This window comes from Pan troglodytes, chromosome 2 (genome assembly GCF_028858775.2).
Source record: "Pan troglodytes isolate AG18354 chromosome 2, NHGRI_mPanTro3-v2.0_pri, whole genome shotgun sequence".
NCBI classification, from domain to species: Eukaryota; Metazoa; Chordata; class Mammalia; order Primates; family Hominidae; genus Pan; species Pan troglodytes.
The window spans coordinates 175836676-175858070 of NC_086015.1; the positions used below are offsets into that span (position 1 = coordinate 175836676).

Below are 21395 nucleotides of genomic sequence, written 5' to 3' on the forward strand. Positions count from 1 at the left end.
GTGCATGTCACCACACCTGGCTAATTTTTTTTTTTTAATTTTTTTGTAGAGATAGGGGTTGCACTATGTTGCCCAGGCTGGTCTCAAACTCCTGGGCTCAAGTGACCCACCTGCCTCGGCCTCCTAGAGTGCTAGGATTACAGGTGTGAGCCACCGTGCCTGGCCTAGAATATTTTTAGTAAGTAGTTTCAAGTTTATTTCATCAAGTAATACTTACTCTTGATGTTGGTTGTGTGCTTTCATCATCCTATTATTAGCTTATTAAAAGTGACCAAAATTAAAGCAGTGTAATAGATCTAACAACACAAGGTGGGCTAGTCCCACCCGTGGTTCAGTCATGTAAAGATTTCCTTCAAACTTTGATACTTTCAGAAACTCCAGAGCAGTAGCTTCCTGTGTCTGCCATGCTCTTTCACCTCAGACTCTTGCTGTTTTCACTTCCTGGAATGTTCTTCCTATTGAAAGAGTGCTACTTCTCATCCATTCAGACCCAGCTCAGCCAGCACTTCCTCTGGGTTCCTCTGAGTTCCTCAGACTTACAGGGGCTTCCTCCAACCTGGCTCCCATAGGACCCACTTTGTACCACAAACTGAAGCCCTCAGCATATTTGTTTGGGATTGTCTACATCTTGGTTTTTCAGAGTATGAGAAGCTCCAGGACTCTGCAGTGTCTGACACATTCTGGGTAGCCAATAAATGTCTGCTGAAAATACGCTGGCGCTTTAAAAATGAATAATGCATCATTTTCCTCCATAAACAGAAAGAAGAAGAGCTATAACAAAATATAAGACTATATGTTTAAGTATAACTTCAACATCTATAAAAAGACCCTGAAAGCAAACTGTGTGCACACAAAGCCACAAGGACCAATCTGTATTTCAGCAACTTTAAGGATTACAGGTGTGTCAAATTTTAACATGCTACCCATGATTGCTTGCCAATCTTCTAAAGCCTGAATATGAAAAAAAAAAAAAAAAAATGGGAGGGGGTGGTTAGAGTTGGGGATGAGATAAAGACATTTAACCACTCATAATACCCAAATGAAAGTCCAACTCTTTAAAGCACTTAAATTCCATTATTTGCTCTCGAAATATGCTTTGAGAGAGACAGAAACCATGTTAATGTTTTTAGAGTAATTGAACATCACTACCAAAGAGGTTCCTTCTGTAGACGTAACCAATAATACTATTTTCCTTTTCATCCATGTATTAAGCTTCATTTAATTGAACAATTCAGAATTGTGCAATTTTAATTAGCTATGTGAGGAAATAAGACTGACACGTTATTGGTTTTGGTCAGTAGAAACCTCTGTGGCTGCCAAGAACCAAATTTGGCACATGGAGTATCCTGTAAAATACTGACCCACTGTCCTTAACAAAAGTATAGTATGTGTATTTAATTTTTAAATTTTTTATTTTTTTGAGACAGGGTCTCACTGTCACCCAGGCTGGTGCAGTGGCCCAATCATAGCACACCACAGCCTCAAGCTCCTGCATTCAAATGATCCTCCCACCTCAGCCTCCTGAGTAGCTAGGACTATAGGCACGTGCCACCACACCCGGCCAACTTTTTAAATTTTTTGTAGAGACGGGTCTCGCCACATTGGCCAGGATGATCTCAAACTCCTGGGCTCAAGCAAATTTCCTGCCTCATCCTCCCCAAGCATAAGCCACAATGCCAGGCCTGTATTTAAATGTTATACAACCATAGAACTAATAGGATTTAATCTAAAATGGACTAAATTTACTATTAATCTGATGAGAACCTTTTTTTTGAGACAGACAGAAAAGTCTACTTAGCCTGTGAAGAGTCCAGATTGTAAAATATGTTTCCACATTGATGAACCAACTGACATTAATTTAGTTATTTGGGGAAAGAGTTATGTGTGTGTGTGTGTGTGTGTGTGTGTGTATGTGTGTATTTTACTATTTAGTACATCAGTAATTTCCATCGGTAACCTCCACCTTGAATTTTAATCACAACCTATAAACTATATTTTGACTATTTCTTGTCAGAAATGATGGCTCAATATCAACATTGCCAAAGTCAAAACATCACTTTTGGAGGACATCCTTGACATCACTCCAACAGACAGGTTACGGATTGAGACATTGAATGGAAAGGCACAGGTGCCTGGAGTGCACTTGTGGGGCCCTGACAGGCCCATTGCAGTCCTCAGGTTCCTCGGCTTCTCAGGACAGTCCATCATAGCAGCCCCACCCTGCTGGTACTACTCCGTCTGGGCTTCTCTGATGCCTTCTTCCCATTTTTTCTTGTTTTCCCAACTTCTGCTTCCTCTGAGGCTCCACCTCTTCTTGGCAGCTCTAACACTATTCTTCATTCAGGGGATTTCATGGATTTCCAGGGTTTCCATTATCACTGACCTGCCAACAAATTTCTCCCTATTTCCTATATTTCCTTTACTTATTCATCTCATGTTTTTAGCACTGGATTTTAGCTCCAGGAGGACCAAGTGCTGTTCGTCTTGTGAATTGCTATATCCAAGTACTAGCACCTAATAATTGCTCAACTAACATGATAGAGAGGACATGGTATATTTCCTCAATTATGGTGGTCAACTGAAGACACCTATGTTTCATAACTTCAGAAGTCAAAGTCATCTTTTCCATACTCATAGGCCAGATCTCTAAGCCCCAGAGTTGTCAATCATTTGAGCAAATCTAAAGCCCTTTGTTGAGGAAAATATCAACCCTGCTTGTAAGTACTTCTTCACTACCTTCACATTGAGGCAAGGTCACCCGCCATTAGGACTAGAATTCAAGTAAAGCACTTTAATTTAACAAAATGTCATTTCAACAACTTTGCCTAAGGTACCTACAGCCTAAGGAACTCTTCACAGTTGACACAAAATTCTAAAATGAACGATACCTTGGCAAAGCCCAGTGGAGCTCCTTGATATAAGACAGTGACTAAGAGACGATTTCTCTAGCTTTTGGAGCACTACCTCCAGACAGATTACCTGGAGTAGAATTTTGACTCTGCCACTTATGGGGTATGTGACTTGGGCAGATATTTAATTAACCTCTTTGTGCCTCAATAAGTACTACAACAATAGTACTTATGTAACAAGGCTGGTATAAATATTGGGTTAATGTATTCAAATCGTGGTTAGAAAAACAAGCTAGCAGCTGGGTGTGGTGGCTCAAGTCTGTAGTCCCAGCACTTTGGGAGGCCGAGGTGGGTGGATCATTTGAGGTCAGGAGTTTGAGACCAGCCTGGCCAAAATGGTGAAATGCTGTCTCTACTGAAAATACAAAAATTAGCTGAGCATGGTGGTGCACACCTGTAATCTCAGCTACTTGGGAGGCTGAGGCAGGAGAATCGCTTGAACCTAGGAGGCAGAGGTTGCAATGAGCTGAGATGGCACCACTGCACTCCAGCCTGGGTGACAGAGTGAGCCTCTGTCTCAAATAAATAAATAAATAAATAAATAAAAAAGAAAAAGAAAAAGAAAAATGAGCTAGCTATGATAATGATGATTCATATATCCAGTTAGAACATCAGCAAACTAAATCTACGGACCCTAAAACTTTAACTTTAGGAAGAGGTTTTGAGTTCTTGTTATATGCCAAGCACTGGGTTAAGAAACTCATATACACAATTACATTTAATCCTTATAAGCCTTGAAGGAGGTACTGTCATTATCTTCATGTTCACAGATAAGAAACTAACACAGATGTTAAACAACTTGCCCAACTAGTCACAGGTGCTAAAGTCAGGATTTAAACCTAATAGCCATAACCAACAGCAGCCCATGTTAAGAAGATCTACACCTGTATAGAAATCCGCAAACCTGAGAGCAATAGCAGATTGGCAGGAATAATGGTGACGATAAAAGAAAAAAAAATTACCTTTGTAGTTTAGTGTAGACAACTGACAAAAATCAGATTTGGACTAAATATATTTCTCGTGTGCCAGGTATTGCTCCAAGTGCTTTACATATTTAACTAATGTTTGATGATGATAACAATGAACAATAAACCTTTATTCACATATTGTGCAATCTTCATAACTTTCCAGATGGAGCATTTTAATCACTTGCTAGATCAGTAAACAAACCCTTGGGTTATGTCCTCTGTTCAAGGTCACACAGCTAGGATAGCTCAAAGCCGGGATTTGAACACAAGTCTCCTCGATCCCAAAGTCCATGCTCGTAAACACTATGAAAATGTTCCCCAATATTTGGTAAATATACCATCAGTTTCATGAGGTGTTTTGTGAAATAAGAGATCTATAGTCAATTAAATTTGGGATTCATTGTACACTCTCTTTAAGATTCAAAATACATATTAGCAGAGAGTTCTCAAAGGTTTTACAGTTAAAAAAGAAATCCTGATTAACTCTGTTAAACTTAGCTTATTTAACCATAGAGCCCTATTCAATGGGTAATATATATCTTTTTTCTTTTTTTGACAAAGACTCTCAGTCTGTCGTCCAGGCTGGAGTACAATGGCGTGATCTTGGCTCACTGCAACCTCTGCCTCCTGGGTTCAAGCGATTCTCATGCCTCAGCCTCCTGAGTAGCTGGGACTACAGGTGCGCCCCACCATGCCCAGCTAATTTTTTTTTTTTTTTTTTTTAAGTATAGATGGGGTTTTACCATGTTGCCCAGGCTGGTCTCGAACTCCTGAACTCAGGCAATCCACCGGTCTTGGCCTCCCAAAGTGCTAGGGTAACAGGCGTGAGCCACAGCACCCGGCCAATATATATCTTTAAAGCAAATACTGAGGCCATTAGCCTGAGGTTGTCACTGTAGCTATAGCCCCCAGGTAAGCAGGCCAAAACCCAATTCAACATAAACAGTAAAATAAAACTTAAGCTTAACCTATCAGAAACCACTAACTAACCTCTAGCCACTGGATCATACCCAAATAAGCCAAAATGCCTAGCTGTAGCCAATCAAGTAATTTCTCTACCTCTCTTGGGTGTTTGGTCTATAGAATCTTGCTGTTCACCCTGCAGAGTGCAGCTCTCTTGGCTCAAATAAACTGTTAAACTTATTTTGTCTCAAGTTTGTTTTTTTTTTAAACTGTATTAGCATCCTCCAGGACTAAAATTTGTAAATACATAATACACTTTTTCCCAATGTGATGCATTCTTAATGTGGATCATACAACTAGCCACAAAAGAGCTGAGAGTGGAGGGAGAGGAGGGAGAAGGGGAAGACAGAAGATTGAACAACCATAACAGGAGACTGTTGAATGTAGCTCAAAGGGCAATGGGGTCCAGCAGACCTTGTTCACAGCCAACTTCACTAAGCAGGCCCATGTCTGTGAAGAAGTTACTTAACTTTGTTGAGCCTCTATTTCCTTTCCTATAAAATGAGAGCATTAACTACTATTTTATAAAGTGGTTGTGTTTGTAATTCTGCAAATGCATCTATTATTATGCAGATATCTGCCAGCAATCTTATTGTTAAAAGCTGATCACTTTCTAAAAGCAGAATTTTTATTTTATTTTATTTTTTTTTTGAGACGGAGTCTCACTTTGTCACCCAGGTTGGAGTACAGTGGCGTGATCTCAGCTCACTGCAAGCTCCGCCTCCTGGGTTCAAGCAACTCTCCTGCCTCAGCCTTCCAAGTAGCTGGGATTACAGGCACCCGCCACCATGCCCGGCTAATTTTTGTATTTTTAGTAGAGACGGGGTTTCACCGTGTTAGCCAGGCTGGTCTCAAACTCCTGATCTCAGGTGATATGCCTGCCTCAGCCTCTCAAAGGGCTGGGATTACAGGCGTGAGCCACTGCACCCGGCCTCTAAAAGCAGAATTGACTTGCTTTGCTAAGGAAGTTCAGGAAGCCCGGATAATTGCTGTCTGGCCCTGCCTCTCACAAACAAGGAAGAACTGTGTGCAGTGAAATGGAAGTGACTGAAACCTTGGGACAAAGTGACTTTACCTTGGAAATGATGCATATACCAGAAACAGTGAGATACACATCTTCCACTTTTTAAAAAGTAGATTTCAAAGTTTTCAAAGAAAGATAGTTTGAGTCTCAGGGCAGGGACAACATTATGGGACAGGCAGCTCTGAAAAGGGTCTCTCAATCTCTCATGGGGTATTTATCAACTATCCTATTCAAGGGGAAAAAGAAAAGGCAGATGACTATCAAATGTGGAAAATCACCAGTGTTCTTTTAAGGAGATGTCCTATAATTAACATTTAGTCAGAAACAGACACATAATTCATGACAAATTTGAAAACAAGCATAAATCTATTAAAACATGAGGAAGTTAGAAACCCAGAAAACAGCGAGGCTTGCAAAACACAGTTGTGAAGGACAACACAAAACCATTTTTGGCTACATTCAGAGTCAGAAGCACGTGGAAGCACAGGGCCTGCCCCTTGCGACAGATGCGGTAACAGACGCGGTAACACAGTGATAATGGAAGCAGAACCATGAATTCCTAATTTCTCTTTAGTCTCTCTATCGTGAATGGTCTTCAAACAAAAACAAAAGTCCTAAAGCAGTAAGAGGAAAATTATGTCAATGATAGGAGAGAAAATTTATGATTTGGTGGGGAGCCTGTACATAAGTAACAACATAAGCAACATCTAAGGGCCATAAAAGAAAAACAAAACGCTAGCAGAGTGTTGAGAAAGAAATTAAGGCCAAGGAAGGGCAGTGAGAGGGAAAGAGACGGGGAAGTTCTCAAAAGAGATGATTTCTGAGTTGGTATTGAACGATGCGTGGGATATTGGCCAAAGTAAAAGGGTGGGAGGGCATCTGGGACAGAGAGGACAACAGGAGAAGCGTAAGCAGATTCACGAGCTGAACTGTCATCCATGACACAGTGAGGCTGCAGTCAGCAAAATGGTGCCAGGTTGTAGCAAGCACCAAGTGCCAGCCAAGGAACTTAGCACTTTTATTCTACAGGGGATAGGAAGTGTGGGTGGGGTGGAGGAGTGGTAACTGGAGGATTAACAGTCAGATTGGAGCACTCAGGACTGGGAACGAGGGATCATTTCACAGCCTTGACTTGATTAGGCCGAATGTGTGCAAGTCAAATAAATGCAGCCTGAGCATCCATCCAGGTTTGACTGAGAATCACTCTGGTTTAAAACCATCGCACTGAGCTAGGCATGGTGCCTCATACCTGCAATCCCAGCACTTTGGGAGGCTGAGGCAAGAGAATCACTTGAGCCCAGGAGTTTAAGACCCACCCTGGCAATATAGGGAGACCTCGTCTTTACAAAAAATACAAAAATCAGCTGGGCATGGTGGTGTATGCCTGTGGTCCCAGCTACGTGGGAGGCTGAGGTGGGAAGATTGCTTGAACCTGGGGAGGCAGAGGTTGCAGTGAACCACGATCATACCACTGCACTCCAGCCTGCGCCACAGAGACCCTGTCTCAAAACAAAGAAAAAAACACTGTTGACCTAGCATGATTATCAATAGCAGTCCCTGCTACTCTCAAAAATGTCCTGGTTTGGACAATAAATTATACGGCTACCTAAATACATGTAACTTGGGGACTATCTATCTGTGTTTAATAACAATGATAATAGACATATATTTTAAAAGTTACAAACTGGAGAAAGGTGAGCTTCCCAATAGGTATTCTACAAATGGATTACAGGTGGGGCACTAGCTATCAATGTTTAAATATTTTATAGAGGTAAAAACTTAAAGCCATTTTGTATAACTATACAGAGTTGAATAATTGGCATCAGAGTTGGCATTCTATTTGAGAACCATTTGTGTAACTCTTTATAAATCTTGTGAATTCTGTTATTCAAGCTCATACAGATTCCCCCAAAATTGCTTCCAGAATCCCCAGTATACTATACAAATGTAATTGTTTCTATGACACGAAAAATAAGAAGCACTGATGTAGATTAATTGTGGGAGCTCAAAAAAAAAAATCAGGACAAAAAATTCACTAGTGACTAAGTTATCATGAGTGTCCTCACAGCATAGCCCAGCAGGGAGGGCATGAAACTAAGAGTCCATGAATTTCTATTGCAGTTCCCATTTCGCCAGCATAACTGATCACATGTTTAAATTTAAAAAAATTTTTTTAAGAGACAGGGTCTTGCTCTGTCACCCAGGCTAGAGTGTAGTGGTGTGATCATACAGCCTTCACCTCCTAGGCTCAAGAGATCCTCAGTCTCCCCAGTAGCTGAGATCATGTGCCACCACATCTGGCTAACTATGTTTTGTAGAGACAGTCTTACTTTGTTGCCAAGGCTGGTCTTGAACTCCTGGCCTCAAGGGGCCTCCTGCCTTGGGATTACAGGTGTGAGCCACCGTGCCTGGCCCTGATCATACGATCTTGATGGTGTCCTTGAGCCTTTCTGAACCTCAAGTTCCCTTAGCTGACAAATGGAAATAACAATGGCAACCAGTTATTTATTGAAAAAAAAATGAAATGAGGTGATATTAGTAAAAACCTTCATAAAATCTAGAGTACTTTATAAATATGAGGTATACTAAAAAGTTATGTTCTTTAAGGTCTCATTTCTCTCAGGGATAGCCTCTTTTTCCACTTGCCACTGGTGTCCCTGAAGGGCACCCTTGGTAGAATCCTCCAGATCTTACTGTCACTCCAAACACATTCATTTCAACTACTTCTGCCACTATCCATTTGCTGACCACTCCCAAATCCATATCACCAGCCCAGCTCTGTCTCCTGAGCTCTGGATCTGTATATGCAGCTGTTTATGATCAGCCATCCTTGGATTAGTCCACTGACACTTCAAAACAGGGTCCCAAACTCTATATCTTCACCCTCAGATCTGCTCTTGCTCCCAAATCAGGGTCATGGTCCCCATTCACCCAGCTATTCCAGAATCTGTCCCAGGAGTCATCTTTGACTCCTTCCTCTCCGATGCTCCATACTCTCCCCTCCAACAGCAACTCTGATCAGCTTTCTTCCAAATCAGTTCCACTTTGTTAGTTCATGCTCTCACCTGGATTAGTGCTTCCTAGATGGCCTTTTGCCTTTTTTTTTTTTTTTTTTTTTTTTTTTTTTTTTTTTTTTTAAAGACGGAGTCTCCCTCTATTGCCCAGGCTGGAGTGCAGTGGTGCAATCTTGGCTGACTGCAACCTCCACCTCCCAGATTCAAGGGATTCTCCTGCCTCAGCCTCCCGAGTAGCTGGGACTACAGACGCGTGCCACCACGCCCAGCTAGTTTTTTTGTGTGTGTGTGTATTTTTAGTAGAGACTGGGTTTCACCATACCGGCCAGGCTGGTCTCAAACTCGTGACCTTGTGATCCGCCTGCCTCAGCCTCCCAAAGTGCTGGGATTACAGTTGTAAGCGACCACGCCTGGCCTACTTTTGCTTTCTTACATTCCAGTGTCTACACTGCCACTGAGAAGGACTATTCTAAAACACAGTTTTGAGCATGTGACTTCTCTGCTAGAAGACTGTCAGTTGCTCCTTTCTCCTCCACAGAGCTCTTCCTCACCTGACTGGTGCTTCCCTTCTGCCTCCCTCTCTGACCTTTGAACTTTAAGCTCCAGCCAGTCTAAACCACTTGTAGTTCCTCAGCTACACCATCCTCTCCCACTAGAACTTTCACATACTGCTGCTTCTGGCTGGAATGCCCCTTTCACCCTTCTCTTCTCTGGTTTCTATTATAAGGAAATCTAGCACAAATCTCAACTCTTGAGTTCAGGAGTAACACAGGCTGGAATCGAATTCAGGCTCCACCTCGTATAAACGGTGTCATCTTAAGCAAGTCACTTTTCTTTGCATTTTGGTCTCCTCCTTTGTCACATAAAGAACACCTGCCTGATTGTATTACCATGGGCTAAACTAATTGAACACAAAGCACATAGCACAGTATCTGCCACAGAGTAAATGCTCACTATATGCTCAATAGATATTTTTACTGTAGGCACTCAACCTTGACATCTCAGATTAGATACGTTTCCCCAGTGCCCAGGTCCACTTTAGATGTTCTTTCCAAGGCTCTTGCAGCCATCCACAGATGCCTCTATCATAATTCTCCTTCCATCATTCAAGTGCCCACCTTATCGCTGGCAGTTGGTTTATCATCCCTCACTTGACTGTAAGCTTCTCAAGATTAGGTATCTGCCTTACACATTTCTGTTTTGCCAGACCAGCTCCTTAATATTTAATACGTGATGACGTCCAGGGTTTTAATTTTATTAAACACTGAAAGAGAGCTTGTTAAAATTTCAAAATATGACACACCTTAGATTAGGCAGGCAATATAGTCAGGTTTTTCACTTGAAAATTCAATTACAGGTAGGCACGGTGGCTTATGCCTGTGATCCCAGCACTTTGGGAAGCCAAAGCAAGAGGATCACTTGAGCCCAGGAGTTTGAGACCAGCCTGGGCAACATAGCAAGACTTTGTCTCTCCTAAAAAATAAAAAAAGAAAAATATAGCCAGGCATGGTGGCACGCACCTGTAGTCCCAGCTACTCAAAAGGCTGAGGCAGGAGGATCCCTTGAGCCCAGAAGTTCAAGGCTGCAGTGAGCTGTGATCACACCACTGCATCCCTGCCTGGGTGACAGAGCAAGACCTTGTCTGTAAGAAAAAAATAAAAAGTAAAAAACGAAAATAAATTCAATTACATTTCTTCATTCTATATAAACATAAAATGAAAGAAGTGGTAGACAGTTCCCACATAATTTCATTTGGCAGCAAAAGTAAATATATGGTGCTCACTTCAGCAGCACATACACTAAAACCATAACAGTTCAGAGAGGACTAGCATGCCCCTGCAGAAGGATGACACACATTTGCAGTGTTACATATTTTCTTTAAAAAAGTAAATATGGCTGGGCGCAGTGGCTCACCCCTGTAATCCCAGCACTTTAGAAGGCCAAGGCGGGTGGATAACCTGAGGTCAGGAGTTTGAGACCAGCCTGGCCAACATGGTGAAACCCCATCCCTACAAAAATACAAAAAAAAATTAGCCGGGCATGATGGCGGGGGCCTGTAATCCCAGCTACTCGGGAGGCTGAGGCGGGAGAACTGCTTGAACCTGGGAGGCGGAGGTTGCAGTGAGCCGAGATCGCACCATTGCATTCCCGCCTGAGTGACAGAGCAAGACTCTGTCTCAAAAAAAAAAAAAAAAGTAAATATATGCTATTTTAAAATGCTATTTTAAAAGAAGCAATTGTGCATAAAAAGAACATTTAAGAATGATTAACTGTACTTTCACACTTCACAGAAATGTCTCAGATCAAGCTCAAATTGCATGGTAGAAATAGGATGTCCCATTAAAATAATGAGGGTATTTCTATGCTCAGGGTTATATTTGTAGAAGTACCAGAAAAAATAAAAAGGAAACTATAAATTGGGCATTATCTTACACACCTGGTAGCTGAATCAGTCTGACCTTAATGTTTCATAGGTACTATCTGCAGAGACCAACTCAGGTTGTTCACCTGTCAGAACTAATACTGATTAAATAATGCCCCTGACACTATTCTTAAAACCTTTTGCCTCCATATGTTTAAAGAAAAATCCTAGCAAATCAGCTAACAATTGTGGTTAGTGAAGTTACCAATGTGCATGAAGAAATACGCATCATCACAATTTCTGGACAATCATTATTTACTGATGTTTTAAAGTTAAATTCACCTGACAATAGTAAATATTCCAGTTCAAAACTGTTATGAAACAGGTTAGCACGTTGAAGTTCTGCACAGTTTCCAGCTGAGCTGTCATTTAAACCACACCCACACAGCCCAAAAGCACATCATGCACAGAGAATTCAGGTGAGGTGACATTAAGTCTCAACAAGTTTGGGGACATTTGGCAAGATAAAAATCCTTGATCAACTAGTCCAAAAGCACTGTCACCCATAAGAAACAGGGGGAACACCCAGCATAAATACCAATTTCAGCACTTCTTTTACATTGTGTCACTGAAAAGATTCATAGTGTAAGCAGTAGTAAGTTAGAAAATAATCACGACAAGCCAGGCTCATGCTCCGAGCTCTCTTGGGACACCATTATTACCTTTAGCCACATTTTCCTTCCATCATTCAAGCGCCTACCCTATCACTGGCAGTTGGTTTATCATCCTTCACTTGACTGTAAGCTTCTCAAGTTTAGGTTTCTGCCTTACACATTTCCGTTTTGCCAGACCAGCTCCTTGCCTTGGTGTTCATTTAATAAGTGATCACTTCCAGGGTTTTAATTTTATTAAACACTGAAAGAGAGCTTGTTAAAATTTCATAATATGACACATCTTAGATTAGGCAGGCAATATAGTCAGGTTTTTCACTTGAAAATTCAATTACAGGTAGGCACGTTGGCTCATGCCTGTGATCCCAGCACTTTGGGAAGCCAAAGCGGGAGGATCACTCTTTAGAAGAGTTTATCACTCTTCTAAACTATACATAGACTCTCCCTCCTATGAGACTTTGTAACTACACCTGTTCTACACCTATCAGCTTCCAGCTTTTTAATAGCTATATATTAACATGACTTCTCCATCCTACTAGACTGTGGTTTCTTCTAGGTCACTTTAGTGACTCTCCATAGCTTCACACAGGATTTCAATCCATGTTAAGTCTAGGTAACTGAGCACAAAGCATGGCACTATGATAGCTATATCGGGGATCCAGAAAGTCTTTTTAAAAGAAATTCGATTTTTCTCATAAAGCAAATACTAAAATATATATTGATATGCATATGCACATCAGTTCCACTTTAGAAATAGAAAAATTATCCCTGGGGGGAAATAGTTATTTTTTGTTTTGAAAGATATTTTTTGTAGAGATGGGGAGGGTGGCATAGTTTCACTATGTTGCCCAGGCTGCTCTCGAACTCCCGACCTCAAGTGATCCTTGCACCTCAGCCTCTGTAAACTCAGCCGATAGCAATAACCTAAGCACATTCTGAGAATGACCCTGTATGGCAGACACATCTAAATGTGTGTTCTGAGTTAAGGAGTCCCCAAGTGCCCAACCCAGTGATTTGTCCTTTATCTATGATAAACATGTGAGCACCCCCCATCATGTAACATGGGATGTACAGGGGATTGAGGCCCTGAGTTTTGGGTTAAATGAAGGTTGCCAGGTGGAAGTCATTAGGGGGAAGACGTCAAGTGACGATGCTATGTAAACTACATGTTTGTAGGCAGTTGTGATTTTCCTGCCCTGCCTGCCACCACTGGACTGTAGAAAGACAGATATGTTGTCCAGCCTCCTGCCAATGCCCCTTTTCTATATATAAAGTGGTTCTTCTGTCCAGCCCACCACCACTGGACTCTTTCCCTTGTATGCAAGCCCCTAATAAAACCCTATTTTTGGCTGGGCACGGTGGCTCACGCCTATAATCCCAACATTTTAAGAGGCCAAGGCTGGTGGATCACCTGAGGTCAGGAGTTCAAAACCAGCCTGACCAACATGGTGAAACTCTGTCCTTACTAAAAAATACAACAATTAGCCAGGCATGGTGGCGGGCACCTGTAATCCCAGCTACCCAGGAGGCTGAGGCACGAGAATCACTTGAAACCAGGAGGTGGAGGTTGCAGTGAGCTGAGATCACGCCACTGCACTCCAGCCTGGGTGACACAGTGAGACTCCATCTCAACAACAACCACCAAAAAAAAAAAAAAACAAAAACCCCATGTCTTGTTTACAGGCTCTGGGAATCTTCTTCAGCCTCTTCAACCTGGTGCCTTCACTACTGAGGTTAATGGGGGTTTGGCACAACAGTCTCCCAAAGTGCTGGGGTTACAGGCATGAGCTACCATGCCTGGATTAAAAAAAGCTTTAAAATAATTTATTACTACATGTTCATTGTAGAAAATCTAGAATATATCAATATGAAAACTGAAGATACAACTTTATGGCCCAGAAGAAAAAAATCATGTTTTAAATTATATCTTTCTGCTTTTTCTATACAAACATAGATACATGTTTTGATATATAAATAGTGTATGATCTATTTTGTAGCCTTTTCCTGCTTAACACATAGTACAAATCTTTTGCAAGTCATTAAACATTTTACAACCTAAATTTTTTTAACTGCCTAATATTCCCAAATATGAATTTGCCATTATTTAATCTTTTACTGTTCTTACATTTTTCTTTTTTTTTTCTTTTTTTTTTTTTTTTTTGAGACGAAGTCTCACTCTGTAGCCCAGGCTAGAGTGCAGTGGCACCATCTCGGCTCACTGTAACTTCCACCTCCCTGGTTCAAGCGATTCTTCTGCCTCAGCCTCCCAAGTAGCTGGAATTACAGGCGCGCGCCACTGCACCCGGCTAATTTTTTGTATTTTTTAGTAGAGACGGGGTTTCACCATGTTGGCCAGGCTGGTCTTGGACTCCTGACCTCAGGTAACCCGCCCGCCTCGACCTCCCACAGTGCTAGGATTACAAGCATGAGCCACCACGCCCGACCTTCATTCGTTTAAATGGTGCTGCAAATAAAAGAAAAAAAGATTGCTGAATTTTACTTCACGTTTATTATAAGTGGCAGTGCTTTTAGACAAGTTCAACAAGTTTTTGTTTTTTTTCTTTGTCTTACGGTGCTGATGAACAAGTTTTTTAATCCTGTAAAATGTTTCCATCTTTATAGCTAGAGGTTTGCCTATATCCATCATTACTTACCATAAATTCCATCTAGAGGGATTACGGGGTCAAAAAATAAACACACTTCTAAGGCTTTGATGGATATTGCCAAACTGTTCTCCAAAAACATGGTTCTAACATACATTTTCTCCAGCAGTGTACACTTAGTATTTTAACCTGCACTGAGATTACCATTTAAAAAAAAAAAAAAAATCTTTGTCTGCATAGCATTTGGAAATCAGCCTTCAGGACTTCCCCAAACTCTCTTCTTTTGTTCCTCTAGTCCCCTGCTGCCTGATCATCTAAATTACACCTCTGCCCTTCCCAGACCTACTTTTGTTTGTGCTTTTCCACTGCTCAAGTCTTATGGTGGCTTTGCTATAACACAGAAATTTGCCTAGCTAGTACTTTATCCCCTTAGGGCCAAAGTGTCAACTAATCTGATAAACTAATTCATGCTAATGTAAAGGGGCTCATTTCCAGCAACACGTATGCAATATAACACGCAGTTTAAGGAAAATATATTGTCTACAACAGCAATGCCTTTTATCTTATAGAGCAGTGGTTCTCAAGTTTTCTGCAATGAAGATCTTCTGGGGAACTTTTCGTTTTTTATTTTTATTATTATTATTATTATTTTTTTGAGACGGAGTCTCGCACTGTTGCCCAGGCTGGAGTGCAGTGGCCTGATCTCGGCCCACTGCAAGCTCCACCTCCCGGGTTCACGCCATTCTCCTGCCTCAGCCTCCCGAGTAGCCGGGACTACAGGCGCCCGCCACCACGCCCAGCTAATTTTTTTGTATTTTTAGTAGCGACGAGGTTTCACCGTATTAGCCAGGATGGTCTCGATCTCCTGACCTCGTGATCCGCCCACCTCGGCCTCCCAAAGTGCTGGGATTACAGGCGTGAGCCACCGCGCCCGGCTGGAACTTTTCTTAAACACTGCTAAGAACGTTCATCTCCCAGAGATTCTAAGTAAGTTTGGTATGTGGTGTAACCTGGGCATCAAGTGTTTTGTTTTGGTTTGGTTTGTTTTAAATAGTTCTTAGGTGATTCTGACATAGCATCTGTGTTTGAGAGGAGTCAGAGAGATCCTAAGTAGCTGCTTCTTAGGGAATATGGGGAACCCCAAGGAAAAAAAGCACAATGAACATAATCTCAATAGTCTGACTCACTGCACAAGATAAAGGACATAAAAAATACTAAAGCATGAAGTATTTGCCAATGACAACAGAATAAACTAACATTCACATTTCTTAATGGTAGGCAGCTGATGCTGTCTTAGGAAATAGGCTGAGCTTAATCTCTCAAACAGCTTCAATTGCTTTTGTAGTTGAGCCAATCAACTCAAACTAAAATTATCTGAGTAACGAGGTTGACACCATGCAATTTATTTATTTATATATATTTTTTGAGACAGAGTTTCACTCTTGTTGCCCAGGCTGGAGTGCAGTGGCACGATCTCGACTCAACGCAACCTCCGCCTCCCAGGTTCAAGCGATTCTCCTGCCTCAGCCTCCCAAGTAGCTGGGACTACAGGCACCTGCCACCAGCCCTGGCTAATTTTTTGTATTTTTAGTAGAGAGAGGTTTCACCATGTTGGCCAGGCTGCTGGTCTCAAACTCCTGACCTCGTGATCCACCCGCCTCGGCCTCCCAAAGTGCTGGGATTACAGCGTGAGCCACCGCCCCAGGCCATGACACCAGGTAATTTAGTAGTAGCACTCCAGGTTTCAATTACATAAATTACTTCCAGTTTATATTTATTTTATTGCTTCAAAAAAGGTGAGCATTCTTATAGATGTTCCCACAATCCACAATGGACCCTTGGGGACAACTAGAAGACTCACTACAAGTACCAGGCACTTAAATACATTACTAAACCTTATAGCAAACCTACAAGGTAGTTTTTTGCCCTATTTTACAGGGAAAACTCAGGAAGATTTGAGGTGACACTGGAAAATTGCTTTATTGGGTAGAATATGTTTCCATCTGATCATAATGATCCTTCTGATATTTCACAATTTAGAGGAGAAGTGATAAGAGCCATTTTTCTGCAAATCCACTCCTGAGCCACAGTGTCAGGTGAGAACACTGGTTACCTCATCTATTGCTGACTTCAGGTTACACCCACTATCATTCCCAAGCACCACCTGAGGGTATACTCTGTGGAGGACCTTACACAGCCTTGTCCTTAATGGGCTGGCAAGCCTAGCTAGGAAAGAAAAGCTTTTCTCCAAACCTAGCTTGTCCGAGATTAACTTATGATGGAGAAGACTTCTTTGGTGACCTGAAAACTAAGAATAATCTCTGCAGCCAACACAGCAGTTTGATCTTTTTCCTGTTTTCCTCTGTTTAAGTTATTGTCGTAGACCATTAACCCACCCAGGTAAACATCACTGTTCCTCAATCTTTGAAGGGTATTACTTTCAAATTACATAATTTCATGGGGGAGGAGAGGGAATGCAAGGCTTCCTACAACAAGACTGACTTTCTTGACACCAGTGCTAAAGAAGGGGATGATCATTTTCACCATGTCAACATTATAGGAAGCAAGAGGAAAGGAAGGGGGGCAGGGGTCTATAGCTTCATAGACCTTTCCTAAGAGACAAAAGGGGCTTTGGAGGTGAGAATGTGGCTGAATTCAGGAAAAGCAAATCCACGCTAGGAATGTGCTACAATATCCTAGTAAGGGGACTTTTCATAGGATAAAGCCCCCACAGATTATGTAATCCTACACATAATGAGTGGACAGGGAACAGGAACATAAACCCTCTGGGAAAATCATGACTTTTTAAAAATCAGCTTTCTCAGGTTGAAATGATTTTTTTTCTCTTTCTCTAGTTGTCATTTCTGAAAGAAGGAGTTTATAAAAATATTCTGAGATTAAAGCCCAAGGTTGTGGGGAGGGAGGAGGCTTGGTTTTGGAGAAGGTTAGAGTTTAGATAGAGCAGGGTGCTCAGAAATACTGTCCAATCAGAGGGCTCAGCCTTGGCTGCAGACTGTAGTTTAGATTTTAGATTCTCTGACACTAAAAATAATGCCTCTTACCATGGAATAAACCAGAGACAGTTATATTTTCCTGTGTATGGAAGGAATGAACACACGCCCATGATACAGTGGAGAGAAATGTTACCCTCCCAGGTTAAGGCAGGTAACCTCGCTCAGGAAAAGGTTATCTGACAGCCAAGGACATAAAATAAATGCTGCAGGGCAAGCAGAAAACATGCATCATGCAAACCAGGGCTGCGGCTTCCTCACCTCCTTCCAGCCAGCCCAGCCTCCCAGTCCTCTTTCTTGGGCTGAGCTGAGATCTGCCTCGGGTGAAACAAGAGATCCCTATGGTTCCTCAAGTGCTTGGATGGAGAGCCCTGCCTTCTGTCTCCGGGAACGGAGCGCTCCACAGCCTGGGGACATTGGGAGACTGCCCGTGCCTGCTTCTGCTTCTAAGGTGGCTGCATTCCCAGGAACTAGAGCCTGCTTTTCCCGAGCTCTCCTAAAAATATTTATCCTCTGCCGGTCCCTATGGGAGAACGACAGTGTGAAGAAGGGTGGTTTATAAAATGCTTAAGGATTTGCCTTTTGACGTTGCAAACCAAGGAAGAGGACGATATTTAGGACAGACGAAGGTTTAAACAGTTGTCAAATTCTATTCAAGCACTTCTTCCCTGTCACAAACGCAGACGGGGAAATGCAGATCTAGCCCGCTGCTAGCAAGGAGGCGAATGCGATACCCTGAAAATTCCCGACTGGACCACCTTAAAAAGCGACAGCCTCAATGCATTAGGAAAAACCTGCGTTTTCGTGGAACCCGGCGGAGGAATTTTGTATCCCCTTCAAATATTGCGTAAGAGGAGGAAGAGAGAAGCAGCGCTGGGCTGCACCTCACCACTTGCTGTGCACCCCGGAAAGTGGCGTCCAGCAGCATCAGCTTCCAGGGGTCGGACACGGAGCCAGGCAGCGGGATGTAGACGTAATAGGCGGCCAGCGCCACCAGGGCGGTGAGCAGGACACAGGACGACCTCATCTTGCCCCGGCTCGGCTCGCCAGCGGGCTGGCAAAGAGGAAAGGACGATGCCACCCGGAGACCTCCGGCAAGTTTCTCCCCGCGGCAGCTGCTCATTCACGCGCTTCTTATAAGCCCAGGAGCCAATCAGAGGCTGCGTCGGGAGGAAGTTGGAGCGCGGACGTGCCCCCCCTACGGTGTCCTTGCAAAGTGTGGCAGTCACTACAGGTTTGAGGAAGGCTCTGTCGCTGCTCTGGCCGTGGCACAGCGGACTCTGGAGGACACTGGTTTGTACTGCATGCGTGTGAGGATGTCTTTCCTCCTGGAAGGTCTCAAACGGAAAATAGTTTCAGTGTGACGAGTCTCTGGACAAAGCAAGTGGGTCATTCTGACTCAGAGTACTGAGAAAGGAAATAAAAATTCTGTTTTCTGGAGCCAGACTTGGAGTGGTTTGTAAGTTCTAGCTGATATATGGCAAAAGAAGATATTAAATTCTTCTGGCTCAAGCAATGAAAGGCCAGTAGTACATCTAGCACCCAAGTCTTGGTTTCTAAATCCTATGCTCCAATAAGAGGAACCACGGCTTTTTGACACCACCTCTGGAGAAAAGGCTGATACCAGGGCTGGGGCTGTAAAGTACAAGATGAACCTGTTGTGCCAGAGATGCGGAAGTGCTCAAAAAATGATAGGAACTGGTCAAAGGTCCACAGCTGCCAGCTTGAAGGGTCTCCCAGTGGCTGAAGCTGGGATAATTTTACCATCAATATAAATCATCATAATGGATAACCCATTGATTGAAATAAAACTCAGCAATCTATATTAATATAAATAAATGAGGAAAGAAGAAAGGCTTTTCTTACAATAGAATGCCAGCTAGTATCCATAGAAAATCATAAATGAATGCTAAAACTAGAGGGTAAAAATTTGACACAGAATTTTGGTCCTTCATCAGAAGATCTCTCCACAAATTACTACAAAGAGAAAAAATAATAACTTTTTATTGGAGAAACGTGTGGATATCACCTGAAAAATTCTTTCAGTGAGTCAATGGTAGCAGAAATACACTTAAACCCAGATTTCTTGTTAATGATTGGGGGTGAGGAGGGGTGGGTGAGTACTGAATGGGAGAGAGAAAACTTCACTAGCAAAATTTCAACCAGAAATCCAGAAGGAAAACAGTTAGAAGACCTGTTTCAAGAAAGTGGTAGGATGACAACTCCAAACTTATAGATGAAGGTCTTAAAACACCTAGTATATATAATTATGCATCTTAAGATGGTAATTTTAATTTAATCAAATCAATAGAAGTGAAATAACCATAAATTTGGTTCTGATAATGAGATTTTTAGGAAACAGTTGGCTTCCTCTTCAACACTGAAGGAAAACTGATAAGAAGGGCACACTTTCATGGTATTTCAAGCAAGTTCTCTCTTTTTTTTTTTTTGTTTTTTTTGTTTGTTTTTGGTGTTTGTTTTTTGTTTTTTTTGAAATGGAGTCTTGCTCTTTTCGCCCAGGCTAGAGTGCAATGGCACGATCTCAGCTCACTGCAACCTCCACCTCCCGGGTTCAAGCAATTCTCTTGCTTCAGCCTCCTGAGTAGGTGGGATTACAGGTGCCCACCACCACACCTGGCTATTTTTTGTATTTTTAGTAGAGATGGGGTGTCACCATGCTGGCCAGGCTGGTCTCGAACTCCTGACCTTGTGATCTGCCCGCCTCAGTCTCCCAAAGTGCTGGGATTACAGGCATGATCCACGGCGCCTGGCCCCTCTCTCTCTCTCTCTCTCTCTGTGTCTTTTAAGTTGCTGGTTAAGCTCATAACTCTAAACAGATAGGAATGTTTTTGTTTATGTTTGTGTGTGAGTATATGTGTAGAAAATTAGAAGCTATTCTTTTTTTTTTTCTTTTTTTTTTTTGAGATAGAGTATCGCTCTTGTCACCCAGGCTGAAGTGCAATGGCGCAATCTTGGCTCACTGCAACCTCTGCCTCCCGGGTTCAAGCCATTCTGCCTCAGCCTCCCGAGTAGCTGGGATTTCAGATGCCTGCCACTAAGCCCGGCTAATTTTGTATTTTTAGTAGAGACAGGGTTTCACCGTGTTGGCCAGGCTGGTCTTGAACTCCTGACTTCAGGTGATCCACCCGCCTCAGCCTCCCAAAGTGCTGGGATTACAGGTGTGAACTACCACGCCCAGCCAGAAGCTAATCTTTATGGGTGATTAGAAATAATCCTGGAGATATAAACCAAGCTGACTACTGGATTTAGTTACATTACTTGCTTTCAGGAAATCTGCAAAATAAATCCAAGTTTTACCTTGTCGACAATATTCTTCTCCTAGATTTTGACTATATGTTCATAAAAAACATAGATCTTAGAGCTAATGACAAAACCAAACCGAACCAAAAACAAACAAGCAAACAAATCCAAAAATCCCCACACCTGACTCAGCCTTCCCTCTTCCACCGGCAGTTAACACACTCGGTGTTATAGATGAGCCTCTTGAGGATTAGCGCAGCCAAATGGCTTACTCATATTCCTCTAGTTTGTAAGTGATAGTAGCAATATTTATTTCTGCCTCTCAGTGAAGTGTGGCTTCCCTTAAGCAGTACGCTAAGAGATAGAAACTAAGAAAGAACAAAGAAACTGCAGTAATTCTCAGATCAGAAATCTGAGAGCCTCTGTAGATCTGACAGTTTTTTAAAATGAGACTAATTTGAGATAAATATAAACACCTTCATCACTTGTTTTCAATACTTCATTCATTCAACAAACATACCTGGCCTACATTGGGAAATAAAGAAGTTGTGGCAGGCAGGCTGTAAGGTCTCTACTCTTTGATTTTATATGCTTGGAGGGTGGTGGGGA

The 21395-nt window shown here is 42.3% G+C and overlaps 1 protein-coding gene and 1 non-coding gene across 3 annotated transcripts in view; one reads left to right on the forward strand and one right to left on the reverse strand.

Annotated features, from left to right (window-relative positions):
- The window catches only part of NCEH1 (neutral cholesterol ester hydrolase 1), an 81340-nt gene extending 61989 nt beyond the window's left edge, over nucleotides 1-19351 (reverse strand). Inside the window, exon 1 of one of the 2 annotated variants that reach the window (XM_526382.8) lies at nucleotides 18415-19351. In XM_526382.8, the coding sequence (XP_526382.2) occupies nucleotides 18415-18648 (234 nt within the window). In that variant the 5' untranslated portion in view covers nucleotides 18649-19351. The remainder of the gene's footprint in view (nucleotides 1-18414) is intronic. The other variant, XM_063807323.1, reaches the window with a different exon arrangement.
- On the forward strand, nucleotides 10654-10755 carry LOC112208771 (U6 spliceosomal RNA). The gene has a single exon (XR_002943343.1). It is a non-coding gene; the product is annotated as a U6 spliceosomal RNA (small nuclear RNA).
- Nucleotides 19352-21395: the final 2044 nt, after the last annotated feature.